A 25,996-nucleotide genomic window follows, 5' to 3' on the forward strand; every position below is an offset into this window, starting at 1 on the left:
AGCAGAAATGAGACATTTGCCCTTCTCTTCTCTGAAAGGGATAAGCAGCACATGAGTTAGTATAAGTGCTTATGTTATATGCACTGCTTTCTGCTTATGTTAAGACAGTTCAGGTCACCTAGGTGGCTCAGTCAGCTTAGCGTCCGCTTTCAGCTCAGGTCCTGATCCCAGGGTCCTCGGATCGAGCCTCGTGTCGGGCTCCCTGCTCTACAGGGAGCCTGCTTCTCCCTTTCCCTCTGCCTGCTGTTCTGCCTACTTGTGTTTTCTCTCTCTCTGTCTCTCAAATAAATAAAATCTAGGGGAAAAAAACTTCAACTTATGTTCATAAGAGAACTAAAAAATTTTGTGGTACGTTCATGTTCTTGGACTACACTGACCCACTTGAAAAAACTTTAATTCAGAAGCGTGAACTGCTCTCACAGTGTTATTTACCTCCTTTCTAGGTCATTTGTATAGATGTCATTTTAGTTCTGTGTAAAGTTGGTGTAAGGGTTCAATAAACCTTAGCTTATGTCCTTCCTTTTCTTCTTTTCACAAATTTTACATTTATCCCATGATGGGATTGGTGCGACACAGTGTTTTAAATTTTAATTTCCCTGATAATAGGAGGGAAAAAGAACCGAACCTTTTTTCACTATGTAGTAAGTGCTAGATTCAAGCAGCAAGGCACTAAAGGTAGGTGTTGACATATTTTGCAACGTATTTCAAAGTTCTTTTCATGTTTCCTTTGTTGATCGTTGAGCATTAGAGAGTAGAAAAAGTTTGGCACAGGACAAAAACTGTTAAGCTTACTTGGGTTAATGATTTATGTTATGTTTAAGTTTGCAGCAGCTTGTCACTTTAATAAAGACTGAGAAAACAATGACTCTGCTTCAGCAGTCACCAAAAATTGGAGTTTTTCTAAAATTATTTTTTTAAGATATTCCTTGCTGGTACACATCTGCACCATTTCTCCTAAGTTGCTTACAGATGTCTCTGAATGGAGAAATTCTCCTATTTTTAATATTCTACTTTGTTATTGTTGAATCTTTATCAAATTTTCAGTAGGTTACATGTTTAGTCTTTTCAAACTACCAATTTTTTTTAAACTTAGTCTTTTTTTTTTTAAGATTTTATTTATTTATTCATGAGAGACACAGAGAGAGAGATGCAGAGACACAGGCAGAAAAGAAGCAGGCTCCTTACAGGGAGCCTGATGTGGGACTCGATCCCCAAACTAGGATCATGTCTTGAGCCAAAGGCAGACCCTCAACCACTGAGCCACCCAGGCATCCCAAACTACCAATTGTTTAGCACTGCGCAACTGCATTTTGATGAGATAGTGGTTTATTTTTAAAGATTTATTTGTTTAGGGAGAGAGCATGCAGTGGAGAGGGGCAGAAGGAGAGAGAATCTCAAGCAAACTCCCTGCTGAGAGGGGAGCCTGATGTGGGGCTCAATCCTAGGACCCTGAGATCATGACCTGAGTCAAAACCAAGTGGCAGACACTCAACTGACTAAACCACCCAGGCACTGCCAATGAGAGTCTTTTCTTTTGTATTGTTTGTTCATATACATAACAAATTAACAGGGATTGGAGACAGAGCCATATTTGATATGGAAAGAAGTTTCAGGCTTGAAGGGACTTAGACATCTTTTCATCTGGAAGTGTGTAGCAATTTTTAATCTGACAGTTATAGGAATGAAAACTAGAGAGCAGTGTATATAGTTTGAAGGAGATGGGTTCTGTGTTAGAGATGAGGAGAAAGATCCAGAAATCCAGTTAGAGTGGGGAAAAGTGTGAAAAGGAGTGGGTGTGCTCTATTCATAATGACCATCCTGTGCCTCGACCCCTAATTCAGTGTTTGGCATGTAGTAGGCTTTCAGAAAGTGTGTGCTGAGTGCATGGCTGAATACCCACCTATTTGTAGGAGGTCACACTGAAGTACTATATGATATAGAAAGCTTTTGGTTTATTTATTTATTTAATTTTTTTTTTCATTTTACTTAATAAATAGGCATCTGGGTACAAACACAGTGAGACAGTTCTATATATATGTAAAATAAGTAGCTATCTATTTGTGGTAAGCTTTTTGAAATAATATTTTGTTTTCTTCAACATTAAAAGCAATGTGAAGGGTCCACTGTTTGATTCCCCCTCTCTCCTCCCAGTGTAGAAGAATATAAACTCAAAAGTAAATTTCAGGCATTATCACTCTGCAGTGGATCAGAAAAAAAAATCCCAAAAGACATTTTTTTCTGAATGTGGTATGAAGCGCACATTCCTTTTTAAAGATTTCATTTTTCACTCACGAGAGACATGCAGAGGCAGAGACATAAGCAGAGGGAGAAGCAGGTTCCCTGCAGGGAGCCTGATGTGGAACTCGATCCCAGGACCCCGGGATCATCATGACCTGAGCCGAAGGCAGATACTCACCGCTGAGCCACCCAGGTGCCTCTCTGTAGGAACACTTTTCAGATGGAGCCTGCCTCAAAAAGTCAGGCCCAGACTTCTGAGGAGGGGAAAGTATCTCATCAGTACAGCCAGGGCAGATAGTTTAGCAGACAAAGTGAAAGGCATAATGTTTCCCTCTACCTTTAATCTGTTGTTTTCTGTAACTTTTCTTCTCTGATCACACCATACCCTACATTTTGCAAGTTAATTTAAAAAGAAAAAAAGGATGAAAAGATCTCATGAGGAACCTTGAAAAACATTCTAAAATTCTGAAAATACGGATGGGAATTTGTATGTATTCTATTTCCCTATTACAGGAGAAGATAGAGGGTTCAGAGTGTTATGTGCTTTTTTGTAAATATGCAAAGAATTTTGTGTAGTAATCTACATCACATAGGTTCTTAGTAAGTGTTGCTAACTGTTCGTGCACCATCCAGTGAACATTTCTGCTAACCCCTCACTTAGGCTGTTAGTGAGGGCAATTCTGTGGTGCCTGTGTGACTCAGTTGGTTAAGTGTCTGCCTTCAGCTGGGGTCATGATCCCAGGGTCCTGGAATCGAGGCTGAGCAGGGAGCCTGCTTCTCTCCCTCTCCTTCTGCCCTTCCCCTCTGCTTGTGCTAGAGCACTCTCTCTCTCTCTCTCTCTCTCTCTCTCAAATAAATAAGATCTTAAAAAAAAAGTGCCACTCATAATTCTGTTCTGGCTCCAGGAGCCTTTTTTCCTTCATGCCCTTAGGGCTCTCCTTATGTGAAAATTGATCTATTTAAAATGTCACTCCTGCCAAGGAAGTGTACATAAGAGGATTTCTACAGAGGATAGAAGATGATCGTATTATTTAAAACATCCCTCCTGCCAAGGGGATTGTGTAAGAGCATTTCTGTAGAGGTGAGGAAATGAATCTATAATGAGAACGTTTCAGGCATTTTGGCATCTAGAGTGCTGGGGAGGATATAGAGATTTTTACAGGTGTGGGACCTCTCCCAGATGTCAGATCATACGTGATTGTTGTGTCTTGTACTGACAAACCCACTCTTCTCTGATCACTCGTTCACTCTGCTATCATTAAAACTGTCATATTATACCTATCTGAATTGTTAGTTTATATGTTCTCCCTCCTACCCCAAGCTAACCTGAGAGCTCTTTTAAGAGTCGAGAGCCTGCCTCATTTATGTTTGAAACCCCAGTGCTTGGCACAGAGCCTGGAAAGTCATAGACACAAAATATATGTTGATTAAGTGAATAGTCTAGGTTATACATCTATCAACCTATTATAGTCTTATTAAGCATTTTTTGTTTCACAGCTTTGCCAAGTTGTAAAATAATTCCCAAAACCCTGAATTGCCTTAAGCCAACTAGAAAAGGATGAGAATTTCTTAGGAACTACTGGCAATTTTATGATTTGATTCTGAATGTGAATATGAATTGTTATGTTATTGTCCAAAGAATTCTCTGGTATGGATGTGTTTCATATTCAGGTTGCATTTATATTCACAGAAAATTGGTTTTTACTTTCTTTTTAAAGAAAACTGAACTGAAGAAAATGGTGTTTTACCCAAGAAGACTACTGGGCCTGAATGACCTCAGAATGAAATGGAATGTGGAACTCACAAGAGAATCTTAGTTTGTGATGATTACACTTCTTTTTGTCGTCCAATAGTTTGGTTTGTGTACATATATACATATATATATTTTGCACTACAAAAATGATAACATTTAATATTGCTGATACTTGAATAATTAATCTCAGCTAGGTTACAAGTAGCATACATAGATTTGCCCTACCTTGAACTTGAAGAGCATTAAATTATTAATTATTGTTTGGTAACATATTTACCTGATTATCTCCCGTAGAGAACAATAAGCTGCTTTTCCAAGGTACAGTTGTGATAATGAGATATTTTATTTTTAATTTTCTAAATTAACTATAAGAAAGAATGCAAACCAGGAGTGAAGTTCAAATGAGATTAAATGAACTTTTCAATTTAGTCAATGAATTGCCATGCCAAGCAGTAGAAAACTGCTGGAAGAATTTTCTCCACATCCTCTCTGTGGGCTGCCCATAATCTTTCCTGGGCATTCACAGCACTGACTTTACTGTTCAGGCGTCGTTATTACAAAGTAGAGCCCTATGTACCAGGCTTACTTTTTACAAATGGACACAGACTAGACATAACCTGCTGACAGAAATGATGAAGAATCGGCTTCTAGGAAGTTTAGAAGTATACTCTGAGCCTGTAGATCATTGATAAGATTTTATTCAATCGTATACATTTATTCCTTTGTAATCGCTTTTCTTTGAGGATATCTTGTTTCTGCTTCATAGGGTGCTTTGAAATATAAAATGAAAACTTATTTATACTGTTTTTACAAAAGGTCAAAAAGGAAACACATGAAAATCACTTTTCTGCAACTGGTAAATTACACAGACTGGACTCTTAACCTTTTAGTGCCTCTGTTTTTCCCTTGGGGTATAATATTTGAGATACACCTATTTCACAGGGGTAATGGAAGGCTTTGCAAGCAAGCAGGGCTTATGCTTCCATGTGAAGAAGGCACACCCAACTAACCTGAATGTAAATGCTTCCCCCGCCCCCCACATTTAGATGAAAAAGAAGACTGTAACATACAGAGATCCTTGAAGGCTTTGTTTGGAATTATTCTTCCTGTATACCTTCCAAAATTCCACATTTAGATGTACCTTGTACTTTAAAGATTTCTCTCATTCGAAGGCATAGTAGCAAATAATTTTTAAGCATTCTCGATATGTGTGATGTTGGGTTAAGCATCCTGTGTTCAGAGTGTTTTAAGAAAGTAATCCATCCCTTGCATAGAGTGTGGTTCTTTGCTTGAAGAAAACAGTATAAGAATACAATTTGCTTTCCCCAAATTCTTTGTTCTTTTTTTTTCTTGTAACTTGATGGTTTTATTTTTAAATTACATCCTGATTAAAATGTGTCTCTCTAAAAGGGTTACTAATATTCACCTTTTAAAAACTCTATTTAGGGGAAAAATAAAGCAAGTAACTGAATTATATGGAAAAATAAGGTTCACACCTGTGGATCAGGGATTATTTTTTAAAAATTAGATATTAATTTGGTATAAGACAATGGTGGTGGCATTTCTTGATAGTAAATAAAGTAACTAAAAGCAAATTTAAGAACATAAGCAGTTGTGATTCATTATAGGCAGTGGGAGGTGACTAACTCCTAGGGATAACCATTTGTATCCTATTCCAAAGTCTTCTTTTATAGTTTGAAAAGTACTTTGCACACAGTTCTTGTATATATAAGTAAAGATGTAATTATAGGATATGGTGTTACTGCTTTGTTAAAAAGAACCTCATTTAAAATTTTAAATTGACAGCTGGTATTTTTTTAATGATCTACTTTTCTGTTTCTTAATTGTAAAACTACGTTACAAATAAAAAGGCTAATGAGAAATGCTATGGTTTTTATTACTTGTTACTGGTAGAAGTACACTGAATAAAGGATTAAATGAGTGTAAATTGTGGGAATTCATAGAAAGTAATCATGCCTCTTTCAGAATAAAACCATGGTATTACATAGAATTTCATAAAAGTTCAAAACTGGGATAAAGTAGAAGTCCTTTAGTCATTTGGTTGAGAATGTCCAGTCAAAATCTTAGTTTCCATTCTTACACCACATAGATAGCTTCCCCCAGCCATGACATTTTAAATACACAATTGGTCTTAGGTGGAATATGCTCAGAGGATTTGTGGTTTTTTTTTTTTTTTTTTTTTTTTTTTTTTTTAGGGGCGGTGTTCTGTTTTTTTCTAAAGACTATTCATTTGAGAGAGAGAGCACAAGGGAGGGGTGGAGTTGGGGGGAGGAAGAAGCAGGCTCCTCACTGAGCAGGGAGCCCTGCTGGGCTCAATCCCAGGATCCTGGGACCATAACCTGAGCTGAAGGCAGGTATCTAACTGACTGAGCCACCCATACAGCCATTTTTCTTTTTTTTTTTATTAAATATTTTATTCTTTTATTTGAGAGTATGAGAGACAACCAACAGGAGGAGGGGGCTGGGCAGAAAGAGAGCAGATTCCCTGCTGAGACCCCAGGACCCTAGGATCATGACCTGAGCCAAAGGCAGATGCTTAACCAACTGAGCCATCCTGGCGCCCCAGGATTTGTGTTTTTCATACAAATACATAACTTGTAACTTTTACAGATACTGATAAAAGTGATGTTAGCTATTTGTATCACTTAAAATACCAGTGTTTGGGTATCTGGGTGGCTCACTGGCTGAGTGTCTGCCTTTGGCTCAGGTCATGATCCTGGGGTCCTGGGATCGAGCCCTGCATCAGGCTCCCTGCTTCAGCTCCTCCCTCTGCCTATGTCTCTGCCTCTCTCTCTCTCTGTGTCTCTCATGAATAAATAAAATCTTTAAAAAAAAAAAATACCAGTGTTGTGCTGCCTGTCATAAAAACGTCAGTGACTTGACCAAGTAAGTTTGGGTTTTTTTTCTCAAATACAAGAAGTACACAGGGTGCCTGGATGGTTCAGTTGGTTAAAAATCTGGCTTCCACTCAGGTCATGATCTCAGGGCCCTGGGATCCAGTCCCACATCCGGCTCCTTGCTCAGCGGGTCTGCTTCTCTTTCTCCATCTGCCCCTCCCCCTGCTTGCGCTTATTATCTCTCTCTCTGTCAAATAAATAATCTTGAAAATAAAAAAAGAAGTCGCTCAGAGGTAGGAAGCCTAGGGCTGGGTGCTTCCACAACATGGTTAGGAAGAGGCTCCTTTCTGTTCTGCCGTCTTTGATGTGTAGCTTTTGTTGTTCTGCTTGCCAGATGGCTGCTCCACATCTAGGTCTAATGTTTATTTTACAAACAGATAAAGATCTTTATCTGATCAGGAAACAGTAACTTTCTTGGAACTCTAACACAGGACACTCCCTCTCCCTATTATTGGCTAGAACTAGTTTACCATAGTTAGGTCTTTTGTCTATAAAAACATTTAAAGGCCTAAAATTATTCCAGTTTATACATATATACAATTTTACAAATTTATTTTTGCCCATATATCAGGAAAGAACATGTGTTTGGGTTTAAATGCCCCCTTCTTTAGGTCTCTTCTTTCTCTACTTGTTTTTCCTTTTTGCTTCTCAACCCTTGTTTGCTGATTTTCTCTCCATCAATCCTCTTTTGAAATGGTACCACATTTTATAAACTGGAAAGGGATAAATGTCCTTTCCTTTTAAAAAACAAAAGAGAACTTTTAAATATGTATGTAACACAGAGTGCTGCCACTGTTCTGTTATCCTGCCTAGCATCCTTCCCTCCTCCTCCGATAAAGACACCGCCCTCCTCTGTCCCTCTCCCTTTGGAGAGCTCTTCATCCTCCATCCTCAGTAGGTGATGGGGGTAGGGGAGGTGGGGGGTTCCTGCACAATAGAACACCCAGCTATGCCAGCCCTACCCCTCCTCAAGCCACCCTGGTGGGCCTGTGACTCAAACCTGGTCAGTGTATATCCTTTCTACTGACCACAGTGACAGTCTCAAGGATGGGCAGATGACCATAAGTAGGCTATGCCAGCCCTACCCCTCTCTGGAGAATGGGGGTGGGGTGGATAATTCCAAGCTTCTAGTTATGGCTTTGTCTTTCTGGCAACCAATGTTCCCATCCAAGAGTCATCTCATCAGAACAAACGATACTCCTGTCACCCAGGAAATTCCAAGGGATTTAGGAGCAAAAACGGGTGAAAGACCAGATGTGGGAACAAAAGATGCTCTCACTATTCTTATCACTTAGGAAATTACAAGGATTTTAGGAGCTCTATATCAGGAACCAGGGACAGAAGTCAATATGTATATTTTCTATTATCTCACACCAGTCTTATTTCTTCCTCTTTGGATGCTTATAGTATCTTCCTTTTGCTCCAGTGTCTGAAATTTCACTGTTGTAAGTTCGTATACATAGGAGATACTTGCTACAATGATGCCATGTAACAAATGACCTCAAAGTTCAATGTTCTCATTTTCCTTTCTCATAGGTCTCTGGGTAGGTTGTGCCTATGCTGGACTCAGTTCAGTTTGTCAGAACAACGCTTTGATTTGAGTTCATTTCTGTTCCATGTGCCTCTTCCTATTTGGACCATGAGCACACATCATGTCTACTAATCTTCCATTGGCCAAAGCAAGTCTCATGACCACACCCAAGTTGGGAGGAAATTTATTTCAACCACTCTAGGGAAAACACTACAATCTTGCGTGAGAAAGGATGTGGAGTGGATTGGAAACAATAATACAATATACATCAGTACTATTTTTTCTTTATGCTGGCCATTTGGCTCTTCCAATCTGTAAATTTATGTCCTTCAGGCTGAACATTGTTGTTTTCATTAATCATTTCTTTTCCATTTCTCTGTTCATTTTCTCTGGAGCTCCTATTATTTGGACAGTAAACTACCTAAACTAAACACATCCTTGAAATTCATCTTTTCTCTCCTATTTTTCAACTTTGTCTTTTTATTCTTTGGGAGAGATTTCTTCAACTTTGAGCCTTTCTATTTAGTTTTCATTTCTACTATCATTTTAAAATTTATTTATATATTTGAGAGAGAGAGGGAGAGAGAGAGAGCAGGAGCAGGGGGAGTGGCAGAGGGAGAGGGAGAAGCAGATTTCCTGCTGACCTAGGTCCTAGGACCCTGGGATCATGACTTGAGCTGAAGGCAGACACTAAACTGACTAAAGCACCTGGGCGCCCTCTAGTATCATATTTTAAAAAATGTTTTAAAATTTTTCTGAGTATTCTTTATACTATAGACAATATCCTTTAAAATGTCTCTGGGGATACTACTGATAATACCTTTGAAGTTTTTTCTGTGTGTATAGACTGCTTCCGTCATTACTTTTTCTTCAAATTGTTTCGGTCAATATATTTAAAAAGACTTTCCTCAGGTATCTGTAATCTTTAGTTGTTTGCTCATATTTCTGAGTAAGAGACTACAAAGCTGATTGGAGGCTCTCAGTGGGGCTTAGAAACAGTAGGTTTCACTGAAGAGCTTTCTGTATAAGCCATTTAAAGTTGGGGACATCCATGTCACATTTGTATTTATTTATTTATTTTTAAGAGTAAGCTTTACACCCAAAGTGGGCCTTGAACTCATGACCCTGAGATCAAGAGTCACAGGCTCCACCGACTGAGCCAGCCAGGTGCCCTATCTTTGGATATTTTTATTTTATTTTATTTATTTTTTAAGATTTTATTTTATTTAATCATGAGAGATACAGAGCAGGAGAGAGAGAGGCAGAGACACAGGCAGAGGGAGAAGCAGGCTCCACGCTGGGAGCCCAATGTGGGACTCTATCCCGGATCTCCAGGATCACACCCTGGGTTGCAGGCGGTGCTAAACCGCTGCGCCACCAGGGCTGCCCTATCTTTGGATATTTTTAAAGATCTCTTGAGGTGGTTAAATTCCTCAGACTACTAATCTCTTGCCTAGAGGCTTAGATCCTTTCTAACTGCATTCTGGGAGCTGACTGAGGGTTGGGGTTAGAGGGTTGGGGGTCCGCAGTTGATGTACATATTTGTTTAAAGCCTATTTTAGTGGGATGCCTGGGTGGCTCAGTGGTTGAGTGTGTCTTTGGCTCAGGGCGTGATCCTGGGTCTGGGGATTGAGTCCTGCTTTGAGGAGCCCACTTCTCCCTCTGCCTGTGTCTCTGCCTCTGTCTCTCATGGATAAATAAAATCTTTTTTTAAAAAGCCCATTTTAATGCTATTATTTATATCAGAGACTCAACAGAAATGCAAATTCATTTGGATATGTTGAGGAGAAAGGAGAACATAAAAAACCTATTTAATGAAGGAATGGGCAGGGTATAAGGAAACCACAAGGAATACTTTAGTACTATATCAGTCTGCTAGGGCTTCCACAACAAAGTACCATAGACTAGGTGGCTAAAATAATCTAGCAGTGGGTACCTGGGTGGCTCAGTGGTTGAGTGTCCAAGATCGGGTTTTTGATGGTTGATTTCTTCTGAGTCCTCTCATGGCATCATTTCTCTGCAACTCTACAGTCTTCCCTCTGCACCTGTGTCCTAATCTACTTTTCTTTCTTTTTTTCTTTCTTTTAAGGATTTTATTTATTTATTCATGAGAGACCGAGAGAGAGAGAGAGAGAGAGAGAGAGGCAGAGACATAGGCAGAGGGAGAAGCAGGCTCCCCCTGGGGAGCCCCATGCGGGACTTGATCCCAGCACCCCAGGATCATCATGACCTAAGCCAAAGGCAGATGTTCAAACACTGAGCCGCCCAGGCATCCCCTAATCTACTTTTCTTAGAAGAATGTAGTCATCTGGTATAGGGACCACCCTAATGGCCTCATTTAACTTAATTACCTCTTTAAAGATTCCATCTCTAAATATACTTAGAGTCTGAGGTACTGAAGGTTAGCACTTCAATATATGAATTCTGGGGTGACATAGATCAGATCATAACGAATCCCTTGGGAGGTAATAGCAGTAGGTCTCTGCTGCTACCTCCTAGGTCTTCAGGGATGAGGGGAAGGAGCATTATCAGATGCCATAGACAGATTGGGACTGTGGAGATGGTTATGTTACAAGAGCTGAAAACTGGTGGAGATGCCTCTGGCAGCCAGCCTACCCGGACTTACAGGGAAGAAAGTATGGGAATCAATATTCCTACCTCACTCTCTTCCTTCCCTTGGATCTCCTGGTGATACTCTCCAGTAGCCAAGTCTATCTGGCAGCCAGAGTGTAGGAAAGTCTGTTGATGTAGTCAATGCAGGTCAGCTTCCCAGGATACAGAGCAGGCTGGAGAAGGGTGGAAGGGGATTTGGAGGGGCAAATGAAAGATCTACAGCACAGCCAGTACCCCTGCTTTCATGTGTGCTTGGTACCCTGCCTGTTTACCTAATCCTGAGGAAAAACCTACAATATCTGCCAAGAGGAAGGGAGAGCATATTCAGAAGGATGTGTGCAGTTGGAGAGGGTGATCTAGAATTTTTTTAAAAAAGATTTTATCTATTTATACATGGGAGACATAGAGAGAGGCAGAGACATAGACAGAAGGAAAAGCAGGCTCCCTGTGGGGAGCCTGATGCAGGACTCGATCTCAGGACCCCAGGATCACAACCTAAGCCAAAAATAGATGCTCAACCAGTGAGCCATCCAGGTGCTCTGATACGTAATTCCAGGAATTATTTTAACCACTTTTTCACCCTTTGTAATGTTCCTGGTACAGACTCCTAACTGAACCTGTTTGAGGGCTTTTGTAGCGCAAACTGCATTTACTTTTGGTGATCTCCAAGACTCAAAGAGGATTTCATTTCCTGTTTTTCTTTGTATTTTTTTTAAAGATTTTATTTATTTATTTATCACACACACACACACACACACACACACACACACACACACACACAAAGGCAGAGACACAGGCAGAGAGAGAAGCAGGCTCCATGCAGGGAGCCCAACGTGGGACTTGATCCTAGGTCTCCAGGATCATGCCCTGGGCTGAAGGCAGTGCTAAACCGCTGAGCCACCCAGGCTGCCCCGTTTCCTGTTTTTCCCTACTTACCCATTTATTGTTCAAAAATTTTTATTTAAATTCCAGGTAGTTAACATACAGTGTAATAGTTTCAGGTGCACAATATAGTTATTTATTTCGGTACATCACCTGGTGCCCATCACAGCAAGTGCACTGCTCAATCCCCCCACCCATCTCCCTTCTGCTTACCCATCAGTGTGTTCTCTATAGTTAAGAGTCTTTTTCTTGGTTTCTCTCTCTCAAATAAACAAATAAAATCTTAACTGTAACAGATTTTTTAAAATAAAGATTTAATTTATTCATGAGAGACACACAGAGACAGAGACAGAGACAGAGACAGAGAGAGGGGCAGACCTAGGCAGAGGGAGAAGCAGGCTCCATGCAGGGAGCCTGACGAGGGACTTGATCCCGGGTCTCCAGGATCACGCCCTGGGCTGAAGACAGCTCTAAACTGCTGACTCACCCGGGCTGCCCTGTAACAGATTTCTGTACACGGATTTTGTACCTAGTGACTTTACTGAATTCTTGTATCAGTTCTAGCAGGTTTTCCTGGAGTCTTTCAGAGTTCCCATGTAATCTGAAAATAGTGAAAGTTTTTTTTTAAGATTTTATTTATTTGAGAGAGAGGACACAAGCAGGTGGAGTGGCAGAGGGAGAGGGAGAAGCAGGGAGCCTGACATAGGGGCTTGATCCCAGGACCCTGGGATCATGACCTGAGCAGAAGGCGGTGCCCCACAGATGGTGAGATTTACTTCTTTCTTTTGATTTGATTTGTCTGATTGCTGTGGCTAGGACTTCCAGTACTATGTTCATAACAGTGGACATTCTGTCTTGTTCCTGACGTAGAGGAAAAGCTCTCAGTTTTTTCCATTGACGATGCTATTAGTTGTGGGTTTTTCTTATATGGAGTTTATTATGCTGAGGTATGTGCCCTCTAAACCTACTCTGTTGAGGGTTTTTATCATGATGAGTCAGGTTGTATTTTGACAAATACTTTTTCTACATCTATTGAAACGATCATATGGTTCTTATCCTTTCTTTTATTAATATATATTAATATCATGTTGACTTGAGTTATGAATACTGAATCTATTCCATCACCATCTTCCTTTCTCTCGGGCTACTCACCCATTTATTTGCCTCTAGGTAACATTAATATAGTGAAATTGAATCTTATATATTTAATTAGAAGGATGTTGACAGATGATATACTTGAAGTGTTATATTAAGCAAAAATTATTTTTAAGGATCAGGTTTTCTTATAATGTTGCACATGTTCTAACAAATTCTTTGAAGATGTAAACCATCACGTTTTTTATTAAAATTAAATAAGCTGGGCAGCCCAGGTGGCTCAGCAGTTTCACGCCACCTTCAGTCCAGGGCGTGATCCTGGAAACCTGGGATCGAGTCCCATGTCGGGCTCCCTGCATGGAGCTTGTTTCTTCCTCTGTCTGTGTCTCTGCCTCTCTCTCTGTGTCTCTCATAAGTAAATAAGTAAAATCTTTAAAAAAAATTTGAATAAGCTGTTAAAATTGCTACAGCATATCACACCAAAGTCCTCCAGTATAATTTTAAGCAAATATGTGTTGTAGAGAAAACACCAGAAGCAGCCAAGGCAGCAAGAATGTATTCGTAGCAAAGTAAGCTAAAGCCTCTATCCTTTTTATTCTTCATGCCTTAGAGAAGTTACACTACCAACTGATGGAATTTCCCAGCTGCAGTTTTGAGGCCACAGAGCAACGTTGAATGATTGTTCTCTCCGGACCTGAGCTTTTGGAAGCAATCACGTCTAAATAAAATTACAATAAAGCTGTATGATTTTGGGCAGCCCAGGTGGCTTGGTGGTTTAGCGCCGCCTTTGGCCCAGGGTATGATCCTGGAGACCCGGGTTCGAATCCCATGTCGGGCTCCCTGCATGGAGCCTGCTTTTCCCTCTGCCTATGTCTCTGCCTCTCTCTCTCTCTCTTTCTCATGAATAAATAAAATCTTAAAAAAAAAAAAAAAAGCTGTATGATTTTGTTATTTTACACCAAACTGAACAGTGGACTGAAATCAACATGTGAAAGAAAGGCTGGAAGCTAACTTTTCTAACGGAGTAGTGTCATTTTATTTTTATTGATGCATTACTTTTCATAAAGTGCAGTAACAAAATAAATAAAGTGAAAAAGGTTCTAAAGATCTATATACAACTCTGAGATTAAGATAAGTACTGATTAAGTACTGAGATTAAGATAAGTACTTATCTTGATAGACTTTTAACTGTGTGGAAGCTGTAACATACACTGAAAACTCATTGATCCAAGTAATGTAATGATTCTTTTTCCCCCTTCGATCAGTCGACTCTGAAGGTGTATATAATTATGCTAGCATATTCTGTAAGACAAGATTAGATTAAAGGGAAAACTGATGATGTGCTATAGACTAAATCCAGATACGGTCAGGTGCTGAGCATTATTCCTGGCTTCAAAATAGGATGTATCTGTTTCGTCATCTGGTTGAGGTATGAAAGGCATAGTTTGATGCTGCAGATTTTCCCAGTCCACGTCACTGAAGAGAGGATGACATTTCAGCTCTTAGGAAAAACATAAAATAGAGTATTATGATACCATTACCTAGTAAGTACTGTTTTATAGTAATAAGGGAAGGTCTCCACATATATCTTGCCCTTGTTTTGCTTCACATATGTGTTTTGTGTTTTTTTAAAGTTTTTATTTTGAGACAGAGTGTGAACGAGAGACAGAGACAGACACAGAGAGAGACACAGAGGAGAGAGAGAGATTGCACCAACAGGGTGGAGGGGCAGAGGGAGAGGGAGAAGCAGACTCTCCCTGAGCAGGGAGCCTGATGTGAGACTAGATACCAGGTCCCTGGGATCATGACCTGAGCTGAAGGCAGATGCTTAACTGACTGAGCCACACAGGTGCCCACACACGTGTCTAATGTCTATCTCTCTGTGCAACCATGTACTTCACAATGGTACATATTATGTCATTTTGTATTAACACTTAACACATGACAGGTGCTTGGCCTGTATCAAATGAGTAAATGCGTGATGTGCTTTAACAGAAGCCTATCTTTCTCATGCCTCCATCTTCTCACACAACCCATGACTTGATGGCACAAGAGCTTGGACTATTTCCTGCTCCCAGACACAATCTTCACAGTTAATGCTCCACTTCTCATTCCAAGTCCTTCTAGCTTTTTTTCTCTCTCTGTGATCCTTAGCACCACCTACTGCCCTACGTAACTCTGGTAGGAAGTCATCCTCCACTACCTTAACTTTCTTCTCTATGTTCCATCCTTCTCCTTCATGGTGATTTTTAACACATACACTGATGAAATTTGTGACACATTCTCTTCATGGTTCTTTGACTTCTTTGATTTCATTGACTTGTATCTTGATTACATGCCGATTTTGCAGGATGGTTATATCTGGAATCTTTACTGCTCCACTTAAAAGATCTCAACTTTGCTCATTTCTTTAAGTACATTTGCAATACCTAATTCCTTCTACCTACTAAAATGAAAACATACTCTTTTGATCACACTGTGATACTTAGTTGTTAGACACAACCTCCCCTCTCCTCAACCCTTCATGTTAAGTGAACAATAAAGATGTTGGCAAAATAATTAAGTGATAATTAAGGCATTAATTAGTTTTAAAAAAATCAGCAACCAAATTTAAGGATAATATTAGGAGAAAACAATAGAGACAGAAAAGAATTATGTGTCTACATTAGGAGTGATGGGTTGGGTAGTTGATATGTCTACAAATTGGTTTTTCCCTAAACTAAAAGACTGGTGGGAAAATAAAACAACAAAAATAATTCACATTTAGAAAAATTGTCTCTTAATTGTTCAAAGTAAATGCCTGAGCATAGATTACTTTAGAGTTACTTATAGCAGTAACTCTTAAACTGTGATATCTGGCTGTGATGTGAAACTTGATGACTCTCTCATCATAATTATTTATTTAAACTGAACTCACAAAGGAATTCTAAGCTAATTTAAGATTAACTCTACAAACAATTGTTGCAATGACTGTTTTTAAAACTGAAGACTACTCCTGTCATCTGCTTCACTATGTAAGTTGTTCACTAAACAAACAAAAATCTGAGGTCATTGGTGAGAATGGTGTTTCTTCTGTCTCCGCTTATTTTGTCCTTTGGGAAGCAGAATTACCCCAGATGAGAACTCCTATTCCAAAGTAATCTTAGAGCTGAGCTTTCAAATGTCTGCACTCATTTTACAAAGGATTTTCCTCAAATCTCACTTGTCACAGAAGTCTTCCCAACCACTTTATCTAGAAGATCTCTTAACACTTTGTATCTACTCACTTGCTTTACCTTTCTTCTCAGGACTCACTGCTAGATGGCATTATGTCATGGTTGTATCTGATTACTTTGTCTGTTTTTTTTTTTTTTTAAGATTTTATTTATTTATTCATGAGATACACAGAGAGAGGCAGAAACATGGATAGAGGGAGACGCAGGCTCCCTACGAGGACGCCAATGCAGGACTCAATCCCAGGACCCAGGGATCATGACCTGAGCTAAAGGCAATCATGGAGGCACCCAGGCGCCCTACTTTCTCTCTTTCCACTAAAGACAAAGTTCTATAAGCACATGGATTTTAGTTTGTTCATCCTAGAATACCTCCAACACCCACAGCAACATTGCCTGGCACCTAGAAGTCACTCAATAGGATTTGTTAAATAAGTAAATTGTTGGTCTTATTAGAGGGAACACCTAGAAGCTGATATGAGTGACATTACTAAAGCTCATTTTTTCTGAAGACCTTATACCACATGGAAATGCATTTGGGGACATAACTGCTTCTTTGACTCAGTATGTACTTTGTTACAAAGGCAATTTTTAAAAAAAGGAATTTTGGGGTAGCCTGGGTGGCTCAGCAGTTTAGCGCCGCCTTCGGCCCAAGGAGTGACCCTGGAGACCTGGGATCGAGTCCCACATCAGGCTCCCTGCATGGAGTCTGCTTCTCCCTCTGCCTGTGTCTCTGCCTCTCTCTCTCTCTCTCTCTCTGTCGCTCATGAATAAATAAATAAAATATTTTTTTAAAAAAGGAATTTAAAAATATGTATTTATTAGAGAGACACAGAGACAGAGCTAGTGAGAGAGAGCATAAGCAGGGAGGAGAAGGAGAAACAGGCTCCCCCATTGAGCAGGGAGACCAATGTAGGGCTCGATCCCAGGACCCTGGGATCATGACCTGAGCGAAAGGCAGATGTTTAACTGACTGAGCCACCCAGGTACCTCTACAAAAAAGACCTTAAGGCAGCTGACATTATATCTAATTTGAAACTAAATGAAAGCTAATGAGTTTTTCTAGTTTCAAAATTGGAATTTTAATATACACCTGTATTGGAAAAAGCCATTGAATGGTTCACAAATATACCAGATTTGTCTTACTTGAGACAACCTGGCACTTGATACATTTGTCAGTCAATAGTGCTAATCAGAAATGAAGCAGTAAGAACTTACAGAAAAGAGTTTTGATTTAAAAAGTTCCTGTATTTGTTGATGAATAACTTTAACACTTTGAAAAAACCTAAGACATTGAAAAGGTAAGATTGCTTTAAGGTATCTGTTTGAGATTAATAAAATTAAGTGAGTGAATATCCCCACCTGATGCATTGCATTTTAATGCAGAATAGGGACAAATATATCAATGCATATCTAGTCAGCAAAAATAAACTGATGAAATTTTTAACCAATTTAGCAGTCATTATCTATAGTATTGTACTAGAACTTGATATCATTACCATTCATCTGAAACAAACCGAGAATAAGAGTTTTTTAACATAAAACCTTACCTTTAATTCCAGCTCTTTTTGCATTATCAATAGTTAAAAGTATTTCTACTGCATTTTGAGCATTATCTGATAACTTTTCTTCACCTTCAGGCCAAGGGATATCTACAAACACAAACAGCTTGTTAATCACTGTTCAAATAATACTCAGATAAATGCATCTATCTTAATAGAAAAAGAATCACCTCTTTTCAGAATATTCTGGAATACTTGCTGTGATGTTTCATCATTGAAAGGAGGAATTCCTGTAAGAAACTCAAACAAGCAAACTCCGAGGGCCCACCAGTCTACTGCAGGACCTAGAATTTAAGAGGGAGTAGCTGAACTTGCAAGCATTTTATATAAATATTTCACCAACTAAAATGTTAATACATGGATATTTGGGCACAGTCAAGGCATTCATTTCCTAAGGCATTCTTCTTGCTTCATAAGGTGCAAAAATCCAAATTACCTTCATTTTGGTAATATGGCAATTACTTTCCTTCTCTATTCTCCAAGAAGTTTAGATTAGCAATCAACACAGCTAGTCAAAGAAAAATGAAAGGTATCTTTCTTTTGTCACTAACAATAACCTCTGATATTCTGGACACTTACTTGTTCTAAGTCCTAAAACAGAACGAAGGAATGCATTTAATCTAAAGATTAGGGGCAGCCCCCGTGGCTCAGCGGTTTAGTGCCGCCTTCAGCCCAGGGCCTGATCCTGGAGACCTGGGACTGAGTCCTGCGTCAGGCTCCCTGCATGGAGCCTGCTTCTCCCTCTGCCTGTGTCTCTGTCTCTGTCTCTCTCTCTCTGTGTCTGTCATGAATAAATAAAATCTTAAAAAAAAAAATCTAAAGATTACTCTCTAAAATAGAGTACTAACAGAGTACTCAATTTCAAATCGGGGGAAACAAGAACATTGAGATAATTCTGTATTCCATTTACTTCATATGGGTATGAGATAAAGTAGTAATATTTATACTAATTGGAGGACACCCTGGTTAACAAGGAAGTCTTAGAATGTTTTAATGTATCCTCACTCCTTCTAAGAACATAGGGGGACAAATTAGTTTAACAAAAAATATTCACTTAAACCATAGCTTGAGGAAGTAATTTGGGAGTAAGTCTTAATAAATATGTAAAACCCCTTTCTAAATAAGATCTTTACTGGAAGCATCATCTATATACAAAGATATTTTAAACAATTATTTTAAACATACATGACCTTATAATCTGGTTTATACTTTTGCTTAATTCTATGAAAAAGTATTTCCTAAGTAAAAGTTAATTTTAGTAAAAAAAAAAAGATTAACTTCAATATAAATTTAAAATAGGAATTTTTTAAAAAGATTTTATTTATTTATTCATGGTAAAAACACACAGAGAGAGAGGTGGGCAGAGACACAGGCAGAGGGAGAAGCAGGCTCCATGTAGGGAGCCCAAAGCGGAACTCGATCCCGGGACCCCAAGATCACGCCCTGGGCCAAAGGCAGGTGCCAAACCGCTGAGCCACCCAGGGATCCCAAAATAGGAATTCTAGTCTAGTACTAAATGTGCTTGAAAATTACTCTTTAAATCAACTTCACACAATTTATTATTGTGGTTAAGAAACTACCACCTTTCCATTTTTTTAAAAAAAAATATTTATTTATTTATTCACGAGAGATACAGAGAGAGGCAGAGACACAGGCAGAGAGAGAAGCAGGCTACCCGCAGGGAGACCAGTGTGGGACTTGATCCCGGGACTCCAGGATCACTCCCCAGGCAGATGCTCAACTGTTGAGCCACCCACGCATCCCTACCAACCATTCCATTTTATTTTTTTAAAATTTTATTTATTTATTCATGAGAGACACACAGAGAGAGAGGCAGAGACACAGGCAGAGGGAGAAGCAGGCACCATGCAGGGAGCCCGATGTGGGACTCAATCCAGGGTCTCCAGAATCACACCCTGAGCTAAAGGTGGTGCTAAACGACTGAGCCACCCAGGCTGCCCCCAACCATTCCATTTTAAAACAAGTAGGAAAGTGCTGTGGAATCTGCCATTAGGAAAATAATCACATGCATTTAGAGTGCTTCTTCATGGCAAGTCACAGAATCCCTTCCTCCCTAAGGAACAAACAGTCTATAGACTTCTATTTCTAGAAGTAATGTAATACTAATGCATGTAATAATCACATACAAACCACCTCAGTTAGTGGATCTTTTAAGTGGCATGGAGAAAGAATAGATAGTATAACCAAATAATAACAAAAAATTAGGGGAGAAGTCAGGAAAAAGACATATATTTTTATTATTTTACTTAGGTTAGAAATTAGAACCCTTTTCCCAGCTCAGCCAAAATGTCCTCATGTCAAAAACTTACACGATTTCTCCATAGATATGTCACACATATCCATATTTGAGTCAAAGTCTAATAAGATCACATATTATGATAAATTGTAGCAATTATAATACATACTATTAGAGAATAGAACACATTTCTTTTACGCTATTGGTTTTCTTTTCTTTTCTTTTCCTTCCTTCTTTCCTTTTCTTTCTTTCTTTCTTTCTTTCTTTCTTTCTTTCTTTCTTTCTTTCTTTCTTTCTTTCTTTCTTTCAGATTTTATTTATTTATTTATTCATGAGAGATACAGAGAGGGAGAAGCAGGCTCCACAGAGGAAGCCCCATGTGGGACTCAATCCCAGGACTCTGGGTCACCACCTAAGCAGAAGGCAGGTGCTCAAACACCGAGCCACCCAGGCATCCCTACATTATTGGTTTTCTAATTCAAAACTTACATGTGTAATTTGTACATTGATACTATTATGCCTTTCTCTTTTCTAATGATAATGGAATTAAATGGGTAGGAAAATTCAAGCCCTGTTGTAGGAGCTAATTTAAAATATTTTATGAAGCCGGTTTCCTGGGTTGCAATAGAAAAGGCTATATCTCCACTCTCTGCCACCTTTAAAAGTTATTTTTAAAAATGCTATATGCCTACATTTGTTTTCAGAGAAGAACATTTTCTCTGATGTCTTCCTGCTCAGAAGACAGAATATAGTTCATTTTGTATTTCCTAAGTGAGATGAAACAAAATTTTTTATACAATGTGATCTAGTTATACTTTGTTCAGTGTAATTTGCTTTGGCATATTACTTCATAGAGAAGCTCACTCACCCAGAGTCAGAAATCCTGCATGTAAGAAAAGAGTAACTAGGTAACATTGTATAAAAATCATGAGTTCATTCTCATATCATTCATTGAGCTATATATGAATTATTATGCCAGATACAAGGGATGCAAAGATAAATAAGAAAGAGCTTTTCCCAAAGAGAAAACAACCTACTCTGGGAGAGACAAACATAATTTTGACACAATGTTAACATCAATGAAACAAAAATATGCACAAGCAGCCATGGGAAACTCTGGCCAGAGTTCCTAAGTAATTGGCCTAGGGGGAAGACCAGGGAGGACTCAGAGAAGTCTTAGCTGTCCTCAGTATGATATTTAGAAACAGAGAGGTCAATACAAGAAACAAAATTGGTATAGACAGGCCTTGGGGTCTGGAAATTGGGGAAACAGGTATAAAGCAGTGTTTTTTTTTTTTTTTTTAAATCATAAATTGCTTTGTACTTGCAGGGCCTGGTTGACTCAGTCTGTTAGCATCCAACTTTTTTTTTTTTTTTTAGCATCCAACTCTTGATCAGGGTCCTGAGTTCAAGCCCCAGAGTGGGCTCCCAGTGTGGAGCCTTCCAAAAAAAAGTTGCTTTTTATTGTTATTTTAAGAACTGTGTATCAAATATTTTATAGAAAATGAAAATCTTAAAATGTAACACTAAAGGGGGAGCCTGGGTGGCTTAGTTGGTTAAGCAGCTGCCTTCAGTTCAGGTCAAGATCTCCAGTCCTGGGATGGCAATGGCACTGAGCTCTCTGCTCTGCCGGGAGCCTGCTTTTCCCTCGCTCTACTGCTCCCCTTGCTTGTGCTCTCTCTCTCTCAAATAAATAAATAAAATCTTTTAAAAGTATATATCATGAGACAGTAAGGTAACTAGGTGTCCTATTAAAATAGTGGCAAAGATCCTATAAAACAAAACTTTACATGTGACGCTTACTTTCATACTGTATCCTGAGTAGAGAAAATGTATATTATAGGAAACTAGTTAGCAAATCTGTGACTTAGCAACAGAGGCACTGTATAAAAATGAGTTAAGTGCCCAGAGGCACTTTTTATCCCTTTCTCTCAAGAATTTTCCCTTCCTACATTCTGAAACGAACGGTTTTGATTTCCTAGAGCTACTGTCACAAAGTGCCACAAACTGGATGCTTCAAAACAGGAATTTATTTTCTGATGGCTCTGGAAGCCAGAAGTCTGGAATCAAGGCATCGACAGGACCACACTCCCTCTGAAACTTATAGGGAAACTACCTTGCCCTGCCAGCTTCTGGTGGTTTGCCTGCAGTCCTTAGCTTGCAGGGGCCTCACTCCAACCATCCCTCTTCCTGTGATATCCTCTCTGGGTCTCCATGGTCGTGTGGCTGTGTTTTTATAAGGACACCAGTCATATTGGCTTAAGAGCCCACCCTGCTCCAGGGTGACCTCATCTTAACCTACCTACCTAATTATACCTGCAAGGACCATATTTCCGCGTGGCACAGCAAAAAATCTCAGAGTGAAAACTTCAACGTGTCTTTTCAGGGGGACAGAATTCAGTCCAATACCGTTCGTTTCAGAATGTAGGAAGGGAAAATTCTTGAGAGAAAGGGATAAAAAGAGGCTAGGTAAAAATGTCATCCTTGTCTTCCTATGCTGCAGTCTGAAGATAGCTCATTCCTGGCTTGACCTTGTGGAGAGGGAGGGAGAACGAGCTCTAAACAGGAATGTGCTGCTGCAGACTGAACAGGAGTTTGACTCAACTTTGTATTCCTGAGCCAAAGCTGAAACAGACCCGAGAATAATTTTTGAACAAAAATAATAGAGCAGGTGGATGGTAGGTATTCTCTGGATCACTCAGAGTGAACAAGAAGGCAAAGAACAAATGGCTGCATGTCTTCTTTTACCATAAGAAATGCCATATTTATGAGAAAACAGTATCACATGATACTCATTTTCTTTTACTCCAGGCAATCCAAGTACCAAAGAAATTTAAAACCATTTTACCTTAAAAGAAAACGTAGTGGTTGATAATACTTCAAAAACTGAAGACATGTAAGTCTTACCATGGGCCCTGCCCAGTAACAGCTCAGGAGCAAGGTAGTCCGGGGTTCCAAGAATTCGCGCATCATCTACTGGGGCCGCCCCTCGCCTTACACTCTTTGGAGTTCGGTATGGAGTTTCTGATTTAACCTGATTTGGGGTCTGCCAATTTAAAAAGAATTTCCAGTAAATCTCTTCATTCCTTCTACAGTGAACAGAAATACTAAAACAAAAGCAAAGCTAGGCAGCCAGGCATAAAAGACATACTCCAATCCTAGATAAATTTTGAAAATGGACTCATTACCAACGATGATTCCAAACAGTCCTAGTATCTGGTGAAATTATTTCTTTTTTAAGATTTTATTTATTTATTAGAGACAGAGAGAGAAAGAGAGAGAGAGAGAGAGAGAGAGGGAGAAGCAGGCTCCATGCAGGGAGCCTGACGTGGGACTCGATCCTGGGTCCCCATAATCACACCCTGGGCTGAAGGCGGCGCTAAACTGCTAAGCCACCAGGGCTGCCCATCTGGTGAAATTAAATAGCTTAGATAAGACCAATTACTTCAATAAGATCTAGATATGCATGCAAGAATGAAGAAATCCATAAGAATTTGATAGCGTGGATTTTTTAAAAAAAGATTTGAGAGAGAGAGAGAGAGCACAAGCAGGGGGAGTGGCAGAGGGAGAAGCAGGTTCCCCACTGAGCAGGGAGCTGGATGTGGGTCTGGATTCCAGAACCCTGGGATCATGACCTGACCCAAAGGCAGACACTTAACCAACTGAGCCACCCCAGCACCCTGATAGCATGGATTAATACAAACTTAAGAATGGTCACTGAAGGATGCTGTGGTTGAAAATGACTGAATTTTATGTGACTGAACACATAAGCTGAAGTAAATGTAAATAACCTCTTGTGCTAATCAGTATTTGTTTAAGATATCCTGTGTTCTCACAAGGACTCTGTGAGACCAGTGGGACAGGTGTCAGCACATTCTACAGAGAGACAAGAAATAGGCTCTGAGGAAAAGGAACTTCTAAGTCACTCAGTGAGTTCTGATTAGAAAACCCCAAGTCTTAATTGGGGTGACCCTAATTCAGTTTGCATTTTCTATTTTATGATGTCTCTCCAAAAAAAGAAAAAAAATTAAAACTTTGGGATTATTAAGATTAAAAAAATGAAAACTTTGGGTTTATTAAGATGAAGATTATTAGACAATAAAAACAGAAGACTTGAAATATATACTTTCCAACTATTTTCTTTGAAAAGAAGAGATAATGTAGGAAGGTCCTTGGAAGGCAGTAAGATAGACTGAACTTTAATATTGTAACTTGGAGTTGCTTTCATCAAGTGAAAATACGTGTCTGTAAATAAGTAAACATGTGATTGAAAACATGTGAAAGTCTAGGGGCACCTGGGTGGCTCAGTCTGTTAAGTGTCTGCCTTTGGCTCAGGTCATGATCTTGGGGTCCTGCAATCAAGCCCCACAGCGGGCTCCTGGTGCAGCAGAAAGTCTGCTTCTCCCTCTCCCTATGCCCCTTCCTTCCTCCCCGACTCATGAGCATGATTTCCCTCGGAAAATAAAATCTTAAAAAAAAAAGTAAAATTAAAAAAAAAAAAAAAAAAAAAAGCAAAAAAAGAAAATATGTGAAAGTCCAGACAGCAATGCAGGAGGCTCTATAGTTAATAAAATTACCACCAGCTTTACCTTTCTGCATCAAAACCTCCAATAATCCATAGATTCCTAACCATCAAAACAGAACTTTATGATTAATCTCAGAAAGTCTAGGTGAGAGGCAAGTATCTGGCCTTCAGAGTTTCTTGTTATAAAATCTAGAGACAAAGTGTTAAAAAGTTATCACATACCTGATATGGCACAGAGGATATTCCTTTTTGGCTAGGGGTTATAGCCATGGGATACGAACCACTATAAACACAGGAAATATCCATTGCATCTAAAGAGGTAACACTCATTTTGGATGGTTCTGAGTTATTGGACGCATTAATATGACTGTTAAAACTTCGAAAAGCTACTGCATTTCTTTTAGATAAGGTTAATGTTTTTAACACATCAGAAGATGAAGCTAACATTTTTTGGCTACTGGCTTGGACAGCCGGATTCTCATCATCTTTTGGCAAGGGATTTTCTTGCCAGCTGGGTGATACAGCAAGTAGGTCTTCAATGTTTGATTCTTCAAAAGAAGATTCTCTGATGCTTTTATCTGGATCTAAGGACTGCCTTTCTAATGAACTTTCCATTATAGAAATTCCAGGAAAAGATGAATCAGAGTCCATACAGATACTTTTAGAAGCTCTCTCATCATCAGAACCCAGAAAGCTAGAACTTAAGAACTTCTTATTATTCTTGTTGCAATCTTCATCCAATTCACACATAAGGTTTTTTGCTATCATTGGGATAGGTGATTTTTCTGGGGTTTGTTGTTTATCAATGGAAGAATTGACCATGTTCTCCTTATTGGCACAGTCACTTTGTTGACTTTCACATACCGATAGCTTCAGGTCTTGGACTTCATTGGTTAAGCTTGTCCTTTGATTTACATAACCATTACTTTTTTCATTTCTAGACTTATGCTCTATACAATTTTTTTTATTCTGTATGATGTTCTGACAAGGACTAGAGTCAACTAACTCAGAATTTCTTTTAAAACCTCTTTTTCCACAGTATTCTTCAGTCCCATCACTGGGATCCACAACCCACTGATCCGATTGATGGAAACCACACCGGGTGGTGTCAGTGGCCACATTAACATTATTTATGTCCAGTTCTCTTGCTTCCCAAGAAAATTCTCCAGGGAAGCATTTTTTAGCCAGGTTTACACAAGAGCTTCCAGTCGCAGGAATGATACTGCTATTACGAATAGGAGAAAGGGTTAATTCAAAATCCTTTTTATTGAAACCTTTTGTCTCAATGGCATCGGTAGATTTTGTACACGAAGGCTTTTCTATTATATTCCAACTCATCACTGTAGAGCCCAGAGCATCATCACTTTCCTAAGAGGGAGAAAAAAACACTCTTTTACTTGTATAAAACTG

At 39.2% G+C, this 25,996-nt stretch overlaps 2 protein-coding genes across 5 annotated transcripts in view; one reads left to right on the forward strand and one right to left on the reverse strand.

The window, feature by feature from the left end:
• Nucleotides 1-5,874, forward strand: part of ACBD5 (acyl-CoA binding domain containing 5) — a 54,492-nt gene extending 48,618 nt beyond the window's left edge. Inside the window, exon 14 of the mRNA XM_041765735.1 lies at nucleotides 3,957-5,874. Coding sequence (XP_041621669.1) covers nucleotides 3,957-3,969 — 13 coding nt within the window. The 3' untranslated portion in view covers nucleotides 3,970-5,874. The remainder of the gene's footprint in view (nucleotides 1-3,956) is intronic.
• The window catches only part of MASTL (microtubule associated serine/threonine kinase like), a 96,021-nt gene that overhangs the window by 48,159 nt on the left and 21,866 nt on the right, over nucleotides 1-25,996 (reverse strand). For 2 of the 4 annotated variants that reach the window (XM_041765732.1, XM_041765730.1), the window contains exons 8-11: nucleotides 24,809-25,954; nucleotides 22,969-23,107; nucleotides 17,975-18,088; nucleotides 17,793-17,894 (exon numbers count right to left, since the gene is read on the reverse strand). In XM_041765732.1, the coding sequence (XP_041621666.1) occupies nucleotides 17,793-17,894; nucleotides 17,975-18,088; nucleotides 22,969-23,107; nucleotides 24,809-25,954 (1,501 nt within the window). Of the gene's footprint in view, nucleotides 1-10,880; nucleotides 11,227-13,908; nucleotides 14,532-17,792; nucleotides 17,895-17,974; nucleotides 18,089-22,968; nucleotides 23,108-24,808; nucleotides 25,955-25,996 lie in introns of those variants that run through there. The other 2 variants (XM_041765731.1, XM_041765728.1) reach the window with 2 other exon arrangements.

This window comes from Vulpes lagopus, chromosome 8 (assembly GCF_018345385.1).
Source record: "Vulpes lagopus strain Blue_001 chromosome 8, ASM1834538v1, whole genome shotgun sequence".
Lineage (NCBI taxonomy): Eukaryota > Metazoa > Chordata > Mammalia > Carnivora > Canidae > Vulpes > Vulpes lagopus.